A 19,216-nucleotide genomic window follows, 5' to 3' on the forward strand; every position below is an offset into this window, starting at 1 on the left:
GTCTTGTTTCCCGCCCGGCAGCCCTATCGCTGAAACTCAGCTCAATGGCAGGAGAAAGGCTTAGTCGGGTCAGGTTAGCTGGGGTACTCGAGTCTTCCTGGCCAAGAGCACCCCACTTTGCCCATGCTTCTGTGCATGCATATGAAGAGATGCTGCAGTCTCCGCTGACCATGATCAGCTGTTATTTCCTTTTTATATGTGTCAGTGTGGAACATATTAAAATTTCTCAGTAGTGGTATGTTAGGAATCCCTCTGATGCCCCACCTCTAACTTAGCAGAACAATAAAAGCAAGGTTGTAGTAAGCCTTTGAGCAGCTGGCCGTCTATATATTCCTTCTTTTTTCACATAATCTAATTCAGACTATTATCCGGGTAGCAGTGGCACTACCACTTCCAGACACCATCAGTCCTTGTCCTGTTTGCTGGAATTTCACTACGTGGCGCAAAGATCCTTTCTACCATAGACAAGCGTAGCCTTTCTTCTGGTGTCAGGGTGCCATGGAGATACCGGTCCTAGGAATTCCACCGCATCGCTATTTTTCAGCTTCTCTTTGTTATTTCTCTATTTGCATCAATCATTGTTACGGTTTACGCTTGTCACATTTACATGCTTATTATTACTGAGCTGCAAACTGTGTGTTGGTCCGGCAGTGCGGAGGCAGCACAGGTTATGTTGCCCTGTAAGACATGTGAGTTGAGGATCTGAGTTAATGCCTCAGCTCTGGTTTTGGCAAAGGTTAAGCATACCATGGCAGTGACAATCACATTACTGTCATAGCAGCACGGCTCAAAGAGAGTGGGACCTAGGGGAATGCTGTTCCCCTTGTTAGAAGACATACTATTGTTATCATGAGCCAAATACTTAGGTTCCTTAATTATCAGAAGCCAAGGTATATGGATGGTGGTCTGAATTTTTCCTGTGTATAAAAGAAGAGAGGATTTTGCCCCTAGGGTGAGAAAAGAAGGAGCATCCCCTTCAATCATGTGCTGTCTCCAGCATGCATAGCACTCTCTGCTGGTCCCAGTGGCAGGGATGTCTCTGCTTAGTATTAAAGAACAAGAAACCCGTTCCTACTCCTGCATCTATTGATAACTACAGTCCTTTGAGTTGTCTAGAAAATATGTAAAAGACAGGGAACAAAAACTGCCCACCTGCCTGTAACACACTCCAACAGGTAGAGGACACATGCCTGAATGCCCTAGACCTCTCAGCGACTTGTAATTTGGCCAAGAGTCATTTTGCCTCATGTTGGGTCATAAGACTAAAGTAGAGGTAATTACTGAAGCAAATCCTATAGCTAATGCTCGGCTGGGAATATTTGCACTTTAGCCAGCAGCCACCCTTGCTGGTTTGCCTCCCGAGAGGGATGGGCAGCCTGACTCCGACAGCTCGGCTCTGCTCCTGGTGCTTCACCGAGGAGTGATCCCATCCAGCACCCTCTGGATGGGCAAGTGGAAAACTGTATTTCTCTCAGTTCCTGTCCCAGGCTCAAGACTATGACTGCTCTGATATTCAGCAAGACACAAAAATAAAGAAAGAATCCAAGGCTGGCATCACCTCACCATTAAATGGCTCTACTAGCTCATTAGGGAGAGATCCCATGCATGCCCCTAATCAATCTATTTAAAGTTTCCTGGAAGCAGGAAAAGGAAAGAATAAAAATACAAGCGCCCTTTTGTCCACCAGTAGTTATTCTTTGCGAGTGTATTAAAAACCTTTTCTCCATGTTGGCCTGTGCCTGTCTGCTGGCGGAGTGCCAGCCTGCAGTACCCACTGGAGTTTGTTATTGCGACTGCCGAGCGCGAAGGCACTGTTAGCTCCCCCTCTCCTAGCTACCTGAAGGACTGGAAATATTCTTGGAAACTTCAAAAGGAGAGGGAGGCTCAGCCAGCTCAAGTGCTGTTCAGCTTAATTTGTTCCACCTCATACGCCGGGTCCTCGTCGCGTGAGCACTTCTGGGGGCCTCGCATGAGCCGCCCCATCGAAGCCCGGGGAACCACTCCCATGGGTGCTGATGCTCTCAGGGGTGCTTGCAGCAGTGCATTCTTCCATTATATTTGCTGCAATTACTACCTTGTTTCTTATGCTTCAAATACCATGGTCTTCCTATTTTTTTCAGTCTGCTTACAGTCACAGGCATTCGTCTTCTGAAATATTAAAAGACTTAGCAGAGCCTCACAGCAGAAAATGATGTGCAGGACTTTCAGCGTGTTTGACATTTCTGACTGCTCAGAGGTAGTGTCCAGTTTATCTTCTCGTTTTTTACGGGATGATGCTCTACAGCTACTGGCTGGCAGGTGGTAGGACAGCGCAGCTTCAGTAGGACCAGAAGATGTGCTTCCCTTCTGTGGGCAACCGGATGAAGAGGCTTAAGTCTCTTCTTTTGAGCCAGTTTTCCTTTCTACTGCCTTTTTCCTGCCCACTAGCTGCTGCCAGCTCTGGCCAGGAGTGCGTGTTAGTCATGTACCCGCCTTGCAGGCACAGGCTGCCCTGCAACCTGCTGGGTAATGGGTGGATGGAGCTCCCATCCGATGGGTGAGAACGTTCCCTTGGTGTCAAAGGGGACAAACTTCAGCACAGCTGGATGTCAGCAGGGCAAATGCTCATTTGGCACAATGAGGCCTCGGGGAAGCGTTTCATTTATTTAGACCTGTAAGGATCTTACTCAAAATATTTAGTTTGGTATTTTCCCTGTCTCGGGAAGGGAAGAAACCTGTTCAAACGCTGCGCGGAGGCATTTCACAAACCACTGGAGTTCCCTGGTTCACCTGCTGCATCCCGGCTGCCACGTGGCCGCTCGGTGACTTTGTCAGGTGCTTTGAAAGGCGGCTGTAGAGCCAAGCAAGGATTTTGACAGCACATATAGGAGGCCAGCCACTTCACTGCTGGAACAGAAATGGCCACAGTAAAATAACTGGATGAGAAGACAATTACATTTATTTACAGAGCTAAAACATACGATGCAGCTGATAAAGCCTCTGAGTGGATTCAACAGAAAGCAGGATCAGGCACAGCATCTCTCTCAGGTCATCTCTTCGACTAGATAAACAGTTCTCTTAAACTGCTCAGATGGTCGCTCGTATGATTTTGTCCCACAGCACCGAGTGCTTCCCAAGAGGTTCCCGGAGCTGTGGTCAGGCACGGGGCAGCTCTGTACACAGGGGCTTCCCAGCTGACCGCCCAGCTGAGGCCTTGGCAACTCCTTGCAGGGGCAGAAACACTGGTCCCCCAAGCTTGCTGAAAGCACAGATCTGTTGTTCAGAAATCCCGGTGATGGGTCACCGTGGGCCATGCCAGCACCGTGGGCCATGCCGGCGTTTTGGCCAGGCGGCAGCAGTGGGGACGTGGCAGCGCTACCCCATGTCTGGGGCTGGGGGACTGGAGGGTGTCTCCAGCACAGACTTCTCCTCCTTGCCTTCCCATCCCCATCCCCTTTCATGGCCCATCTCACGGCACTGGGGAGTTTAACCCTGCAGAGCAAACCCTGGTGTAACCTGACGGTGGAGTTTGCCCATCACAGTCGTTTCCACTCCAGTTCAGATCTTGGAGCGCAAAACCCCCAAATCCTCATCCTTCTGGCCGAAATTTTTCCAGGTAGATAAAATTCTTGAGGAATCCATTTTGGTCTCATGAAGGTCTTCATGGCTTTTTTGTCAGAACAGTGAACTACACACACACACATATACACACGTATATGGTTAGTGACACTTTTTTAGGGTTGGCGTTTGGAGAAACTGAGTAGTCTTGTAACTCTTCTGTTTACATAACAAATTCAGAATAAGGGAACCACATGGTAGGATCCAAGTAATTGTGTTTACTAAATATGCACAGCATGCAAGGCCGGGCTTAGTTATATATACACACTGCTGCTCCAACGGGATTTTGGCAGTCTCCAAAACATAAAAGGCATTGAGTGACTCGAATTGTACCCTCATCATCAAGCAGGAGTCTCAAACATGGAAAATGCACGGCAAGCGATGGCCAAGCTGAACATACGTGCATGCCTAATTCAGAGGGCTCAGGGGCGGGGAACAGCTAAGTAGAAGTACACCATAAATGAGCTTTTCCATTGCTCCCTTCCTACCTTCCAGGGTAAAAGCGGTGCAGATCCAATAGACCTTTGGAGAGTTGCTCAGCTCTTTATTTTTTCCAAGATACATAGCAAAAAGGGAATTTCTGTTTATGTTCTCACAAAGTGACTGGCTAAATAATTCCAGATGATGGAATTTTCTTCTGTCCTTAAAGCAAAACAAAATCTTAACCTTCACCACTCTCTGAATGACATTAAGACTATGATGAGAAATCTTTATTTCAGCATTCAAAAAGCAGTTAATAGCAACATAAAGTTGGAAAAATAACCCTAACTCTGCCCCTATGTCCATGTGCAATACGGTCTTGGATTGTACACTCATATGGTCTTTCTTTGGGATGTCTTCTCTTTTTTCCTGCAGTTTTTAGGTAACAGCTGTAACAGCTTTTAGCATGTTATGTCTCTATCAATTCCTGAAATCTAGTTATATGGAACAGGCACCACAAGCCTATTACTTACCACATGTAATGCCCATATCAGTGAATTCTGAAAAAATGGGAAGTAGTGATTTTCATCCCTTGTTAGACCAAATATTTTTGTAGCCAATTTTCAGTTTGAGACTATGAAGTCGCCTTTGCATCTTTTTCTTTACAGGATGCTGTAAAGAGGAAGCATTTTAGCTTCCTTTTTGTTAGCTTGGGAGACAAGCTGTTTACCACCGTTTTCCACATGAAAAGAAACAGAGGAAAAACTAGCTCAAATAAAAGAAAAAAAAAAAAAGTCTATGTGAAATCATTGATTTTGATAAAAAAAGTATTTTCCAAATGAAAAAAAATGTCATCATAAGTACAGCTATAATGATTAATGATTAGAGGGGTACTTCCTTCTGGTTTTGGACAGAAGGATAGATGGGAAGCTACATATGTCACTCCTGGTATCATGCCTACAATTTTATAATTTCAGACAGCATTTCAAAAGGAATACAACCTTTAAATAAAAAAAGGAATGCTAATTTAAAGTGAAATGCCATTGCACAATATCAGCTGGAAATGGAAAATGTCATGTCAACATACTTCATCACGGTGATGCACCTGAGTGAAAATATGTAGACATTTTTTACAAAATCAAAAATCTGCACAGTAATTTCTGTATGTTTAAATGTCTCTGTGAGACTTTTTTTTCCATATTATCTCAATTATCTATGGCATGTGTACTTGAAAAATGTAGGTGTCTACTTCACAGAGGTATGTCAGGAGGTACTGGTGTGTTCGCAGTCCTGCCTCCAATACCCACATCCTCGTTTTGCCAGTATGTCTATCAACAACTGGACACAGTTTTTTTCACAAAAGATGGGACACATTTACATCCGTGGTCTCTCTTTTTCCTGACAAATATGTGATACCAGTACTTTTTTTTTCTTGCAAAGTTTTGTTACCAAAGCCCGCTACATTTCTTTGCTAGGGAAGTAGGAGGGCAACTTGAAAAGATTGTGAAAGTGTTAATACTTTTTGTATTGCGCTGTGCTTATCCTGAAGAAGGTACAGACGTCTTCCTTTTCTCACATTTTTCCCTGCTTCTTTCCAGCTTTCTCAGAGTGTTTTCATGAAGCAGACTCTATGTCATCCAATTATTTCCTGAAGAAAACTAGAGAGATAAGCCTTTGAAAACCAAGCCAGGACTCCAGATTTCTCTCACTGTATTAAATCATACTGATCAAAAACACAGAAAGATATAGAAGCACAAAATTAACAGTGGGACAGAGACAGTGGGAAATGGGGATCCCTGGATGTAATATTACAGGAGATGAGACCGTCCAATATCAAGGAAATATATTTGGACAGAGAGGGAATTACTGGGTGTGTAATACTGATTAACTATGTTGGAGAGAGACCTTGCCAAGCAGCGTGTTTTGGTCAGCCTCTTTATAAAGAATAGGAATGTAGGTAAAAGGTTAAATATAAAAAAAAACCCAAAAGTGCATCGCTCCTTCTGTTAGCTAATCCTTGGGCATCATCTGCATCAACCAGAGCAGTACAGTTCACTTCTGGGAAGGAGTCCGTCCCAGCTCCCATGACCGAGAGATTTCTCTCTTACCCTGCTAAAATATTTGGAGGGATATTTATTGACATGAATGAGACTGTGCATAATTGCATCTGAGATCCTAAGTGTTTAGGGTTGTTTAAGCTCCTTATATTGCAAAGACATAGTATTTTTTTAATGCCACATCCACCGAAAAAACATTTGCTTGAGGAAAATATACCAGTCATAGGTCAGACTCCGGAAAAAAAAGATACTGTCTATTAAAATCCACAGTCACATCATTTTTCCTTTCCTGCTTAGGCACATGGACAGTAGTTTGAAACCCAAAAAAGGCTGTAAAAAATATCTAATACACAGAGCACCCCTAATTACATTTCTTCCCAGCATGAGACTTTGTATGTCCCTTCAGCCTGACAAGTCCCGGCTCCCAACTTGGATGAACTCTGGAAGTGTTTCTCACTGCCCTGCGCTCCGCTGACACAAGTTTGAGCCAGCTATAACGCACTACACAAATCATCAAGCACTCTGGTGGGGAGGCCTCGGAATTTCAGGCTGTTTGGGAAATGAGTATCCGTCGGTTTAGAGTATCGCCAGCAAACCAGAAAACAGTTTTGAAAGAGGCTTGTATAAGGCAATGAAGGCACACATCAGCCTTTTAAATAGGCAAGTGGCTCTGGGGGAGCATTTCTGTGTGACCAGCGAACTGTTTTATCATAAGTTTCTTCAGAAAGTCCCCGTGCTTTTAACTGTATTTATGACTGCCCTTTGCTTCATCAGGTATATAATTCACAGCTCTTTTAAGCTATAGCTGTTTGTAGTAAAAGCGAAATTAAATTACTCATTCGAGACTATGGGCTTTGTGAGAAGGGTCGGGTGGCTGCAATGAAGCAGCTGAGGGAGATGCCCTCCTTCCCCTGCCGGCACAGAGCTCCGGGCAGCATTTCAGGGGCTGTCCTGCACCCCTTTTCTGGTGGATCTCCTGGTCTCCAACATGTGCCAGAAATCCAGCTGCCTGGGTGGATATCCACATGACTCCACCTGCGTATATATTTTTTCCCAATCGATAGCTGGGATGTACTTGGATATGATGGAATATAATGTATTTTTCAGATGCTGCTCTTTAATGAAGGGGGAAGAGACTGACACTGAGCAAGTGCAGCTTGAGGAATAAGCAGGTAAAGCATGCCCACCTGTGTGGTGAGGTTGGTGCTTAGGAGGGCAGGGCAGGCAGAGACCAGGGCAGCCCTCCATGCGGTGCAGGTGGGTGCTCAGCCAGCTTCCTGGGGGGACCACTTTGCTCATGCCGGGGCTCAGACCCTCAGCATCCCTCCATCCCGGGGGTGCCCCTTCTTCAGGAGACTGACACGCATCTCCTAGAGCCAGGGGTCAACCTGCCTCCAGCCTTTCCATCTGCTACCTGGGCCAGAAATTCCCATCTGTGATGCAGGAGACAGCCTAGCTTTGCCCCCCTCCCTTTAACATTTTGAGGGGATACACAGCCCTTTCAATTTGCAGAAATCTCTGATGTGTTACTAATCACCAGTTTTGAGGGGAACCCATTGGGGACAGCACCAAGTGAAAACGATTGGCATCGCACCATTTGTGATGTTAAAAGCCAAAAGGTAAAATGATAGAGCAATGCTTAAAGTAACAAGGCCTTGACATCTTCCTAATACCATATACTCTACCTACTGTGGGAATGATGCTCACTTAGAGTGTATATTTTGGCTAGGAAAAATCCTGTGTGCCTTAATATTATTTATGTCTGTTTTTCTCCAGAGGTCTTTTTGGTCAGGATTGTGATTTATGTTGTTTTTATTCCAGCTACGCAGGAGATTCTTTGACGGATTACAATCTCAGCAAACTCCAACTCGAGAAGAAGAATGACAGCTAAGAGACTTAAACCAGACTTTTCCCCATCCTGGAAAGGAACTGGCTGCCAGTATTTGGAGTTTTTTTAATACTCTGCCTCCCTCTGCTGTTACCAGCGAGAAGTTCTTCGACAATGGGAAATCATGTACTTGCGGCTTCGATTTCCATGCTCTCCATCCTGGCGATGATGGGAGATGCGGACAGTAAAACAGACAGTTCCTTCATGATTGACTCCGACCCCAGCCGCTGTATGAGGCATCACTACGTTGACTCCATCAGCCACCCCCTCTACAAGTGTAGCTCAAAGGTAAGGACTTCTCTCACTCCCGTGTTGGCAGAGTTATTAAAACGAGCCATTTTGGGGTGATTTTTCTCTGCAGAGTTTCCTTACTACCAAAATCTAGCTGCAGAGACATACAGATGTCGAGACATCTGAGCGTGTACATCAGAGCTGGGACTGGAGAGGAAGGTCCTTGGCTCTCTCTTCACCTTTTCAAAAGGAAAAACACACCATGATGGTAAAGCCAACATGCAGTAAATGACAAGATTCACGGGAGCACGTTGGGGTCTCAGCCGCCGGTGCGAAGGAGATGGGCTAGTTTGGAAGTTTAGATCATCGCAGTCACCCTCTCCTTCAAGTGAGTCTTTAATCCGGAGTATGAAAATTTATAACTTCTGCAGTGAAGTACTGAGATAAAGAATCAAGCTGTAAAAATGGTAATGAAGAAAGAATGTGAAAAACATTGCTAATGTTTTTTTTTTCCCATTTAGTTTCAAGGCCTTTGTTTTCATGCAGAATGACAATTGGATGTTTACTGTAGGGCTTAGGAGCAGAAGCAAATACAAGATTGCCTTTCATTTGAGATTTCAAGCCTGAAAAATTTTGTATCAAAATGGTTTAGCAGCCTGCGCGTGTAGCCTAGAGTCATTTATTTCATCGCTTGGAGAAAAAGAATGAGGAGAAACAATGGGAAAATCCTTGCTGGTCCCTTTTGTCTTGTCCTAATTTGTTCTGGCTGAGTTCCCCCAGCGCGTATTCACATGTACAGTCTCTGCCTGGACCATCCCTTGTCCCGCGGAAAGTGGCTTTGCCTTATGCACCCACATCCCGGGAATAACGAAAGGGAACAACAGCCGGCGCCAACGCTTTTGCCAGCCCTGCGTTGGGTAAAAGTGTGATGGGAGGCAGGTACGCGGTGGGGTTTAGGACAAGCGGGCTCCCTGCCGTTTGCCTGATGGCAAACCCCAGCAGTGGTGCTCCTGGGAGCATTTCTGAGGAGAGAGGATCCAGGCAGACGCCGTTGTGTGCAGAACGAGTTATTTGCTCCTGTGGTCAGTGCAGGGGTGAGGTAATATCACGGGTAGCAGCAGGCCATAAAATCTAAAATAAAGCACAGAGAGAAGTGTCAACAGAAAGTAAGACCCACTCGGTGCTCTGCATGCCCGCTGCGCGCCGGGATGGCTGCTGCCCGGGCTGTGCACCGTCAGCGGGGCTTGCCCTCTGCCTGCTCCCCAGAGAGGGGCTGATGGCCCCAAACTGGGCACAGGGGAAAGCCCCACTCCGGGCTCCCTTACACTGGGCTCACAGCAGTGCTGTCTGCCCGGCTTTGTATAACCATGCCTGATCCACAGCAGTGGGAGATCAGAGACTTTTGCCCTGCTGCTTCTGAGTTCAAGCAGTAAAAACATGAATTACTTGTGATTCGGGAGAGATCTTTTGGTTTGGTTTTAGCCTAGACTAGACCTTCTTACCATCTGGGAAACATCCAGCATTGACATACAGAACTGCAGAGCTGCATCTGTTTGTGCAATACTGATTTTGTTGCAGTTGACTCCAGTGAGAGGCAAGAGTGAGAAGTGTAGGTATGTGGGTGGGTTTTGCTTACTGGTATGTGGGTGCTAGCAGCCCTCCCCTCTCAAGGCACTCCAGATCACCTGTCAGACCTGAGAAGCCATAGCTACCGTGATGGTTTGGTCCAGGAGGGCGATGCTCCACCCAGCTGGCCCTCGCTCTTGGCTTCCCAGAGAGCAGGAGGAGCTGTGGCCTCTAACGTAGGCAAGGGGGTAGGTAGCCCCCAGAGGCCCTTTGGTCTCCAGCTTTGGGTAAGATCCCCCTCTGCCCCTCTACACCCAGAAGAGCAAATGAATAGCAAGCAGCAACTTCACTAGGATGGTGAGAAATTTAGAGGATCCCTGACCGGAGCACACTGCCTCAGACTAAGAGGATAAATACAACAGGTCCCAGCCCAGCCACTGAGGTAAATCCATCCTGGGGCACAAAGGATGGGGGTTTTCCAGCCCAGGGCCAGAGGACTGCCGTATCCTGGTCTCTCCCCTCCCCTGGGCCATCACCCACCCACCCCCATTCCCCGGCTGTAGCCGGTTCCCACAGCACGGCTTTGCCTCTGCTCGGCCCCACATCACCGACAGCTCTGCGGCAGCCAATGCCAGGGCCAAGCTCCCCTGTCCCTGGGCCAGCCTGGCACTCGCCCCGAGGCTGCTGCCCCGGCACTCCCAGCCCTGCAGCTCCACACATTTCTCCCTTCCCCGCAGTCAGCCCGTGCCTCAACTCTGGATGTGATTTTCTTCCATGCTCAGGTCATTGCTTCCTACATGGCCCAAGGGCTTTTGCTCCTCAGCCGGCTCTCCTGGTGGAGGCTTTTAGGATAATTGTACCAGGTGGGGGCTGCTCCTCGGTCCACGTGAGTGGGAGCTGTGATTGCACCTGTCCAGGACGCTGTCGGTTTGTTGCTCGATGGCTGGGATGTGCCGCTGGGTCTGGCACGCTCCTGCACACCTCAACGAAGCCCTTTCAGTGAGTGTCTGCCTTCCTCACTCTGCCATCATCACCATCCTCTTGGTTTTTCTTAAAACTCTAGATGCCACAGACATCAGATAGATGGTTATTTTTCTGAAGAAAGAACAAGAGGAAGGAAGGAAGGAAGGAAACCCACCAACAACTCAATTTCTTAGCATCTCCAATGACAGAGAAAAGCAATCAGGCCTTTAGGAGTGGGACTGATGGAAATGAGAACACAGAATGCATTCTAATGAAAACCATACTATTTTAAAACTGAGCTTTGAGAAAAAAACTGTTGACATAAACATTTGTAACTCTGACTGCAAAATGTCAGTGGCTTTTTTAAAATCAAGCCTTTAATGGAAATCATGTTTCAAAATATTATCACATCTCTTGGCTTCCCAAATTCCACAATGGTTTCAAGAAGCATTTTTTTAACAATACTGCAAGTTGTATGGACTTTCTCATAAAGTGGAAAATGAAAACAGTTTCCATACAAAGTGAAATAATTCTGACATTTCCTAGAAAACTTCTCTCTGTTTGTTAAGCTCTTTTTTTTTTTAAAGTCTCAGAGATCTGAATCATCCTGGTAGACACACGGCTTCTGTTCTGGATCTAGCATATAAACACAGACCAATATTAGACTTGCTAACAAAAATTAGATGCAATGTCTGTTCCTGTATATATTGTGATAAAATATAAACAAATCAAAAAAAGGAAGGTTCTGCGGGAATAGCTGTGGGAATTGTGGTACCTCTTGTTTCCACAGAGTTTCCATTGTGAACCTTGGACTGACAATTGATGTCAAGCAGAAACTTTGCCCTTTTTTGGCGTGATATATTGGTTCCCCTGAGTCATTCTTTTTCACTCCGTATGTTTTCCCTTTTCGTGCAGCATAGAATTACAGAAGTTAAAAATGGCTTCAGAAATTGCAAGACATATTATGTTTGCTGTCCATCTTGGTTAAAAAAGGATTATGTCCATCGTGCTTCTCTGTGGAGGCAGCCAATTGTACCCACACGGGAAGAAGTTTTGTTACATTTGGAAACATCCACCCAATATAATTTAATCATTAAAATCCCTCTTGCTTGTGACCTCAGGCAGATGTTGAAAACAGGTTTCCAAAGCCTTCGGAAACATAGTCCATTATAGTAACAGAATGTATAAAAGAGACACAAAAGAGGGATGGAAGAAGGTAATTTGTTCCTGAAAATCAATGTTTTCCTTTGACTTCAAGGAAATGTTTGTGTCGGCTCATGAGGTATTGCCTTTCCTGACCATATTGGATTCTGCCTGACCTCTGTCACGGAGACCCACTGGTCTTCATCGATGTGCTGGATCGCCTCGCTGCTGCAGCCAGAGCCTCCTAAATTTCAGTCTTGGCTGTCACAAGTGCTTCCTCCAGATGTGCCAGAAGTGTGCTCCCACTGACAGCCTCGTACTAAAGAATCCAGCCCAGAGAGACACGGACCAGATGAAGAAAGATTTAGCAAATGTTTGAAGATATTTACTCATGGGGTAGCTCAGGAGATTTTCAGTAATGCCTGCTTGCAGCCAGGCCACAGATACTGTTGAAATTCTGTTCTCATGCATCTCAGCCCATCTGCTTTCGGGTCTCCGCTTGCTGCTGAAGAGAGTGGAAAAGAGGACTACAAACACCATTAACAACGAAGCAGTTCACAACTTCTGAATGTCCAGAATAGGGCTCGAATGGCCAGAGTCAAATATTCCCTCAGATTCAGGTTGCTCTCCTTCCTGGCCATCCAGATCCCTACGAGACTGCTGAATTTAAGTAAGAAAATCTATTCTTCCCTAGCTGCTCATACACGTGAGACCCTGCAGTTCCCACGAAGTAGCACGCTGTGCTTCTGGATCCAGCATCACAAGGTGACACGCACAAGCTCACATGTGCTGGGGATGAGGGAAGCCAAGAGGCACGCGTATCAGGTTATAAAATACCCACACGTTTTTACTATATATACACCCACTGTATTACTGTGCTATGCCTTCATAGCATTACTAATTATTTAGGTGATAATCTCTATTGCGCTATAGTATACGATGCAATAAGCAGCTGGTGCGATTGATTAAATGGCAAAGCAAAGCTTTTAAAGTACATGCTATTTCCAGCTCATTTGCACACCTGCCAAAATCCACTGGTGCTGTTCTGGATTTATGAGGAGGAGGAGGTTAAATTTTGCTGAGAACTTCAGGTTAGCCTGGTAGTTTAGAAAGCTATCAAAATGGGAACTCTGAAAATTTTTTATCGTGCACTTTTGACTCAATACCCGTGGTGCTGTGCCATTTGTAAAAGTTTACACTGTCATCCAAAACCAGGGCATAAAACCAACACTGTGTAATTTTACACGAGATCAATACTGACCACACTCTTACAAAAAACTAAGTAGCCAGCAAAATTTGAGATTACAATTAGAGTCTCTACAGACTAAAATACATTTTTAAAGACAAGGCTTGCTATGCAATTATAAATGCAGTTGCACATTGAAGAAATATTGACTGGTTTTGCATTAGAAAGTTTGCTGTTCATAAGAAATACATTGAGACACAGATACTGGCACATCAGGTAATTCTACCCTATAATTGCATTGCTGCAACTCTTTCGTAGTCCTTAATCCTGTTCCTTGGTTTGTTTGGGGTTTTTTTCCCGGCATTTCTGAAAGCACCTGCAGATACAGGAGCAGATGTGTGTCATAAAAAGTCCTTAGGGTAACAGTACCAGAAGTGACTGACTGTTCCAGCTCCAGAAGCACCAACCATTAGAAGTCACCTCCACCATACATCAACATGTGCTGTCATATTTGGGCTGAAATCACAGAATCATAGAAATGTTGGTTGGAAGGGACTCTGGAGGTCCTCTGAACCTCCCAAAAAGCAACTTGTGGCTGTTGCACATCCCCCTTTGCCACTCCTGAAGAGTCTGGCTCCATCATTTCTAGAACCATCCAGCGGTTGCCAGCTGGTGTTGGACTGCTCTTCACCCTCCTCTTCAGCCAAGCGCTTGGGAAGAGCCTGTGCCAGGGAGTGCAGACAGTCTGGTGAACTGGTCAAAGTGAGGCACCAAACAAGAGCTGTCAGGATGCTGGGAAGGGAACTAAAAGTTTTAAATGTCCCAGTCTGCTGTCTTTCCTTTGCAGTACAGGCAGGGTTAGATACCTGTGCAGCTCTTCAGCAGCTGCCTGCCTGTCTCTGTGGGAAGTGAGCTTTGTTGACCAAGGGGGAAAAAGGTGGATCTTTATCGGTCAGTAATGGGGTGCTAGCACTGTAATGATTGTCCCCTTCCCTGTTCTCATATACACTAAGGACACTGGTAGTAAGGAGCTCGACATAGCTAGTACGTCTGAAGTGGGGGTATGGCTCAACAGTACGCTGAAATTTCCTTCCCACCATATTACTACTAACAGCTGAAGTGAATTTGCTTATGAATATGCAGCATCACAGGAAGGGGGCCATAAATTTATGCTTCAAATCATGAAGGATGGCAAATTTGTCTGAGAGCAACAAGAACTCATCTCTTAATTAAACTAAGAAACAGGATGGTGTTAACTCCAGATCATTAGCTTAGGAAGACATCTTCCTTGTGATCTGTCTGTGTTGACTGGAAGTGTAGTTGTTAATATATTACTTTTCCAAGCAAACCATTTAACATGCAAGTCCTCTGGGAAAAGTAATTTTTAAGAACTGTACTGTGGATGATCAGGGCCTTTCCCACGGACACAGACAGTGCTGGTATTTCCTACTTGATACCAGGAATATTCTCTCTCTCTTTCTCTCTCATCTTTCCTCATGACTCTGACTAAAGAGAAAATTTAACATTTGACATACCTGCTTGCAAGACTTGGGGATTTGCAGCCAGTTGAGCATCTGCAGTGAAAATAGCTCAAAAAGGTTTAATGTTGTAAAATGTTTGCTGTCACATCTGTAGTTATCCTTTTAGATTGTCTGGAAAAAAACTTGAGATACGTACAGCACGCTTAAAATGTCATTTTCTTCCTTGGTTATAGGACAGGCTTACAACTGGCTTATTGCCTACTTCCTCACCTCTGCCACATTTTGACCTTGTTTGGATGATACAATAAGTTGATTTTGAAATTTGTGTTGGTTAAGCAGAATTACCTGATACGGACTTAGTATTTTATTCCCCATGAAATTGTAAGAGTATTCAAACTTGTCCAACGCTTACCCGTTATCAAGGTTGTAACAGCTGTTCCTAACCACATCATTTCCCGAGCTTTAGAAGATCCTTTCCATGTTTTATATAGAGCTTAGGAGACTCTATCCATCTCCTCTGCTCAACAAGGGGTTGTTGGGAAGGGGAGCAGGTGACTTCCCATGGGCTTTCCTTCCTTAGTGCCTCCAGTTGTGCAAGTTACATTGTTCTGATCACAGCTCAGATGGTGAACTCAGGACAAGAAGCAGCATGGAGCCTGCACTGCTTTTGGAAAATCTCATGTTTGGCAACGAGTTCATCTTGTTTACATTTTCGCTGCCTTATGCTATGCAGTGCATTTTATACAGATCCAACTGATGCAATTACATGTATATACACACATGTAATTGCAAATACCTATTCAAGGTGATCTTTGTAAAAGAAGGAAGCTAGAAACTTACTTCTTTAGAAGGAATAAACGGAGCATCTTTTTTATATTTCTGCTTTATATGTTTCTGTATCTAAGCATTGGAGACATTCACTGGCCTCGAGGACCAGCTCTGCTGATCCCTAGTACATACGCTCAAAACATTGGAAAATGCCCAACTGAAGTATCAGTCTGGCTGATGATTTAAGGACTCAGCTGCCACAAATCTGGGGTCAGCAAGTCACAGTTGCAGGCACCTTGCCTGGAAAGCAGGGCTGGCTGTGACCACTTGGAGCCCTGAGGTCAGCTTTCAGAAAACCACGTCCCGTAGTCCTTACTGGTGTCGGTGCCTGGGACTCCAGGAGGAGTCTTGCTTTTCCTCCAGCCCATGTTACCTCCTCCGCTCTCTCAGACACAGCTCAGGGGCAATGCACTGTGTGGGGCTGGGTGCCATCGCCAAGGTGGGGAGATGGAGTAAGCAAAGAAAGACTAGCCAGACTGGAAGAAGGTAGCCCTCTGCTAGTGTCAGCTGTGTGCTGGAAGCCATGGGGGCACGTTTCCTAATCCATCTCCTTTCTTTCGCAGATGGTGCTGCTGGCTCGCTGTGAAGGACGCTGCAGCCAAACATCACGCTCAGAGCCGATGGTTTCTTTCAGCACCGTCCTGAAGCAACCTTTCCGCTCCACCTGCCACTGCTGCCGGCCCCAGACCTCCAAGCTGAAGGCCATGCGGTTGCGATGCTCGGGGGGCATGCGGCTCACTGCCACTTACCGCTACATCCTCTCCTGCCACTGCGAGGAGTGCAACTCCTAGGGACGTACCTGCCACAGCAGAGAGGGGACTGGGATGCTGCTGTTGGGGAAGGCTCCCAAGAAGTAACCCAAGGTGAGGCCGACATTCCCAGCATACGATTACAGCGAGGACAGGACTAACCAGGCTGGATTGGATCTGAGAGCTAAAGTGTAAAATATCCTGGGGCCCTGGATGGTGCTGGTACCGAAGTGTGGGCCATGACAAAGGCAAAAGCATGAGGACTTGGTTTTAAGAAGCCTTTCTTTTTTTCTGAAAGGATATTTTTGTGAGTTTCTTCTTTTTCAGGCTCAGCTCTGCCTACAGAGAGGTGCTTTTACTTTAGGCCACAGGCAGCAGGGGAAAAGAGAGGAAGGTCAGCCTGACGACAGCACTGCGCTCTGGAAGGTGGCGTTCGGACAGAGGACAGGCATCAGTTCCCACATACAACCTCTTAACCTATCAATTTATTCTCAGTCTCCTAGTTATATTGGCCTTCAAGACAAACTGTGTTGTTGGCAAGGGTTATCTGTTACTGATCTACCAGCCAAGTGCTGGGTAACGTTAACTGTGGTTTAGCAGAAATTACAAATAAATAATTGAAAAGTGAACTGGATATGAAATGTCGTGCTGGGATTACCCAGCCCGAGCCAGCTGAAATTATTATTTGCAGCATGCAGCATCAGAGTTCAGTGGCTGTGTGACTCTTGAGAATTAAAAGTTCATGAGACTCATTATTCCCCTCTAAAAGCCTGGAAATGTGACACATTACATCTGTCACAAAAGCCATTGTTCAAATGCTAAAAACTAATCAAAGATAAAAATGACACATACTAAATGGAATCTTTTCTTAACTTGGGTAGACCTGTTGATGTACAGAGCCAGAGCCACCAAAACAATGACCAAACCTGGGACTTATTTTCATCTATAGTTCTTGGGCCATTGAATGAGTACCACGTTGCCTTTTAAAGACAGGCAATCCCAAACACAGTAGAATCACACTGATGTATCCACTGGAAGTTTAAGGCAGAGTCCTAGCATTATGTTATCCACTCGACGACAAAGGCTGTGTTTCGATTTACCTAACGATCTGCTACCTGGGGTCCTGCTTGATTCAGCACCCAGCTTGGCAGCTGCTCAGGGAATGGCACAGCTCTTGGCTGGTCCATACGCCCATATGTCCTTTGTGCACACACGAGGATGTAGGAGGCTGTGGTGGGGTTAGCGCAAGCCCAGACCTCACCATGGGTGAAGCTGTCCCACAGTCAGGGCAGCAGAGCAGGGGTAGCCAGCACTTCTCTGTGAGAAGCAAGTGAGAGCTGCTTTGCCCTGTAGGACCATTGCAGAAAGAAATGCCTCGAGGAGCAGAATGAATTGCAGTGATTGATAGGGCGAAAGGATCTCGAAATAACAAAGGATGCCAAGTTTCGGAATGGTACTTGGTATTTGTGGAGAAACTGTGTCCCTTCTCCATTAACATGGGGTTTTAGGAAGGTTCAGTCATAGCCTCTTGTGATGGCAAGGAAACAACATAACAGTTCTTAGATCGTATTACAGTTCTTATCTCCTTAAATGTCAGTATATCCACTCAGTCAGCAATACGTCTGTATGTTCACATAAACCCAGCTAACCCATTTTTTTTTCATAGAAGTCATGATGATGTTGAGAGCACCGTTGCAGTGTAAGGATTCAGTCAGCGCACTTTCTACCCCTCAGTAACATCCGCATGTGTAGTCCCACCGTCATTCTCTGGGACAGGCTGGAGCTGTGCCCCTGCACAGCAGCGTCTGGCAGGGCCCCATGGTAAGGAGGGGAAGTTCTATCCAAGCCCAGTGTTTGGTCCATCTCTTCAGCCTCATCCATTTTATCTGCAAAAAATGCCATATGCAGCAGCTCGAGGATGCACACTGACACTGTAGGGGATCCCCAAGATCTGCCAGGGAGGGCAGTCATCCTGTGGTCTACACAGGAGTTACTGCGGCTGCTCGGGCAAAGCCAAATTCCTTTGCCACTGCCTCCTCATGGTGAATATGTATGGGATGTGAAGGCAGGCAGGTGACAGACCCTGGCCTTGCAAGCCAAATCCTGGAGCAGGATGGCAGTCAGCATAGGAAAGCGATGTGGGACACCGCAGACACCAGTTAGAGAGGTTTGTGACGTATGGGAAGAACTGTATCTGTCTTCTGGAGATGACTGGGAGATGTTCAGTTTTCAACAACACCGAACTGTGGGCAAACAAAAGGGTGAATCAAACTTTCAGAAGCTGAGGGGCTCCGATTAAAATGTCAAAACCAGGAGTGATGAGCTTCAGTGAGCTCATTGGACACCGTGTGTTGTTTCAGCACTGTCAGTCATTCTTTTCACATCGGATGCATGGTCTGAACATCAAAGGGCCAACGAAGGGAGCGTGAATTGGGCATTATCACCAGACTATACGAAAGATCATATATGCGTCCCTTTTCCACTCTCTTTCAAACCCCAGCATCTAAAAATTCCATTATCCAAAAAAGCGCCACCCCCTACTGTTAATTATACAGAGAGAATTCCAGTCCTTATCTGAAACATCAGCAATACCTTTGATAACCAAATAACTATACTGCAAAATATGCATGAGCTCTAAGCGTGGGTATAGAGACTGCTGCACACAAGCAATGCTATGCAGTTATCTAAGGAATGGGGAATGTTAGAAGGGTAACTGCTATACCCAGCATTACCTCCCTCTGGGCCGTGCTGCCACTGGCCTCCTTTGCTGGCGTAAAATGGGATGCTGGGGGGCTGTGACACGAAATTCGGGTGATGATTTGGGGTGCTCCTGCATGGCTGCTAGCGGCTCTGCTGGCTGGACAGGATGGGGCAGAGCAGCGTGGCCCCGATCGCGGTTATCTGGTGAGGAGAGAGGAGGGGTAAGAGCAGAGACCATGCCTGCACCAATTTAGAAAAAAAAGAGAATATTTACAGTGAGAGAAGAGCTTGGCAGGTATTTATTCCCACATCCCCTAGCTATCACAGTGCCAGAGCTATAATTGCTCAAATTGGTCTCATAGAAGATATTCGTGTTTCACAAAAGTTTTTTTTTTCCCCTCTCACAC

At 45.9% G+C, this 19,216-nt stretch overlaps 1 protein-coding gene across 1 annotated transcript in view; it reads left to right on the plus strand.

The window, feature by feature from the left end:
* The window catches only part of NDP (Norrie disease (pseudoglioma)), a 20,081-nt gene extending 3,343 nt beyond the window's left edge, over positions 1-16,738 (plus strand). The window contains exons 2-3 of the mRNA XM_009703259.1: positions 7,896-8,250; positions 15,924-16,738. Coding sequence (XP_009701561.1) covers positions 8,077-8,250; positions 15,924-16,151 — 402 coding nt within the window. The 5' untranslated portion in view covers positions 7,896-8,076 and the 3' untranslated portion in view covers positions 16,152-16,738. The remainder of the gene's footprint in view (positions 1-7,895; positions 8,251-15,923) is intronic.
* Positions 16,739-19,216: the final 2,478 nt, after the last annotated feature.

The sequence above is a fragment of the Cariama cristata genome, unplaced genomic scaffold (assembly GCF_000690535.1).
Source record: "Cariama cristata isolate BGI_N322 unplaced genomic scaffold, ASM69053v1 scaffold1227, whole genome shotgun sequence".
In the NCBI taxonomy this organism is placed as follows: domain Eukaryota; kingdom Metazoa; phylum Chordata; class Aves; order Cariamiformes; family Cariamidae; genus Cariama; species Cariama cristata.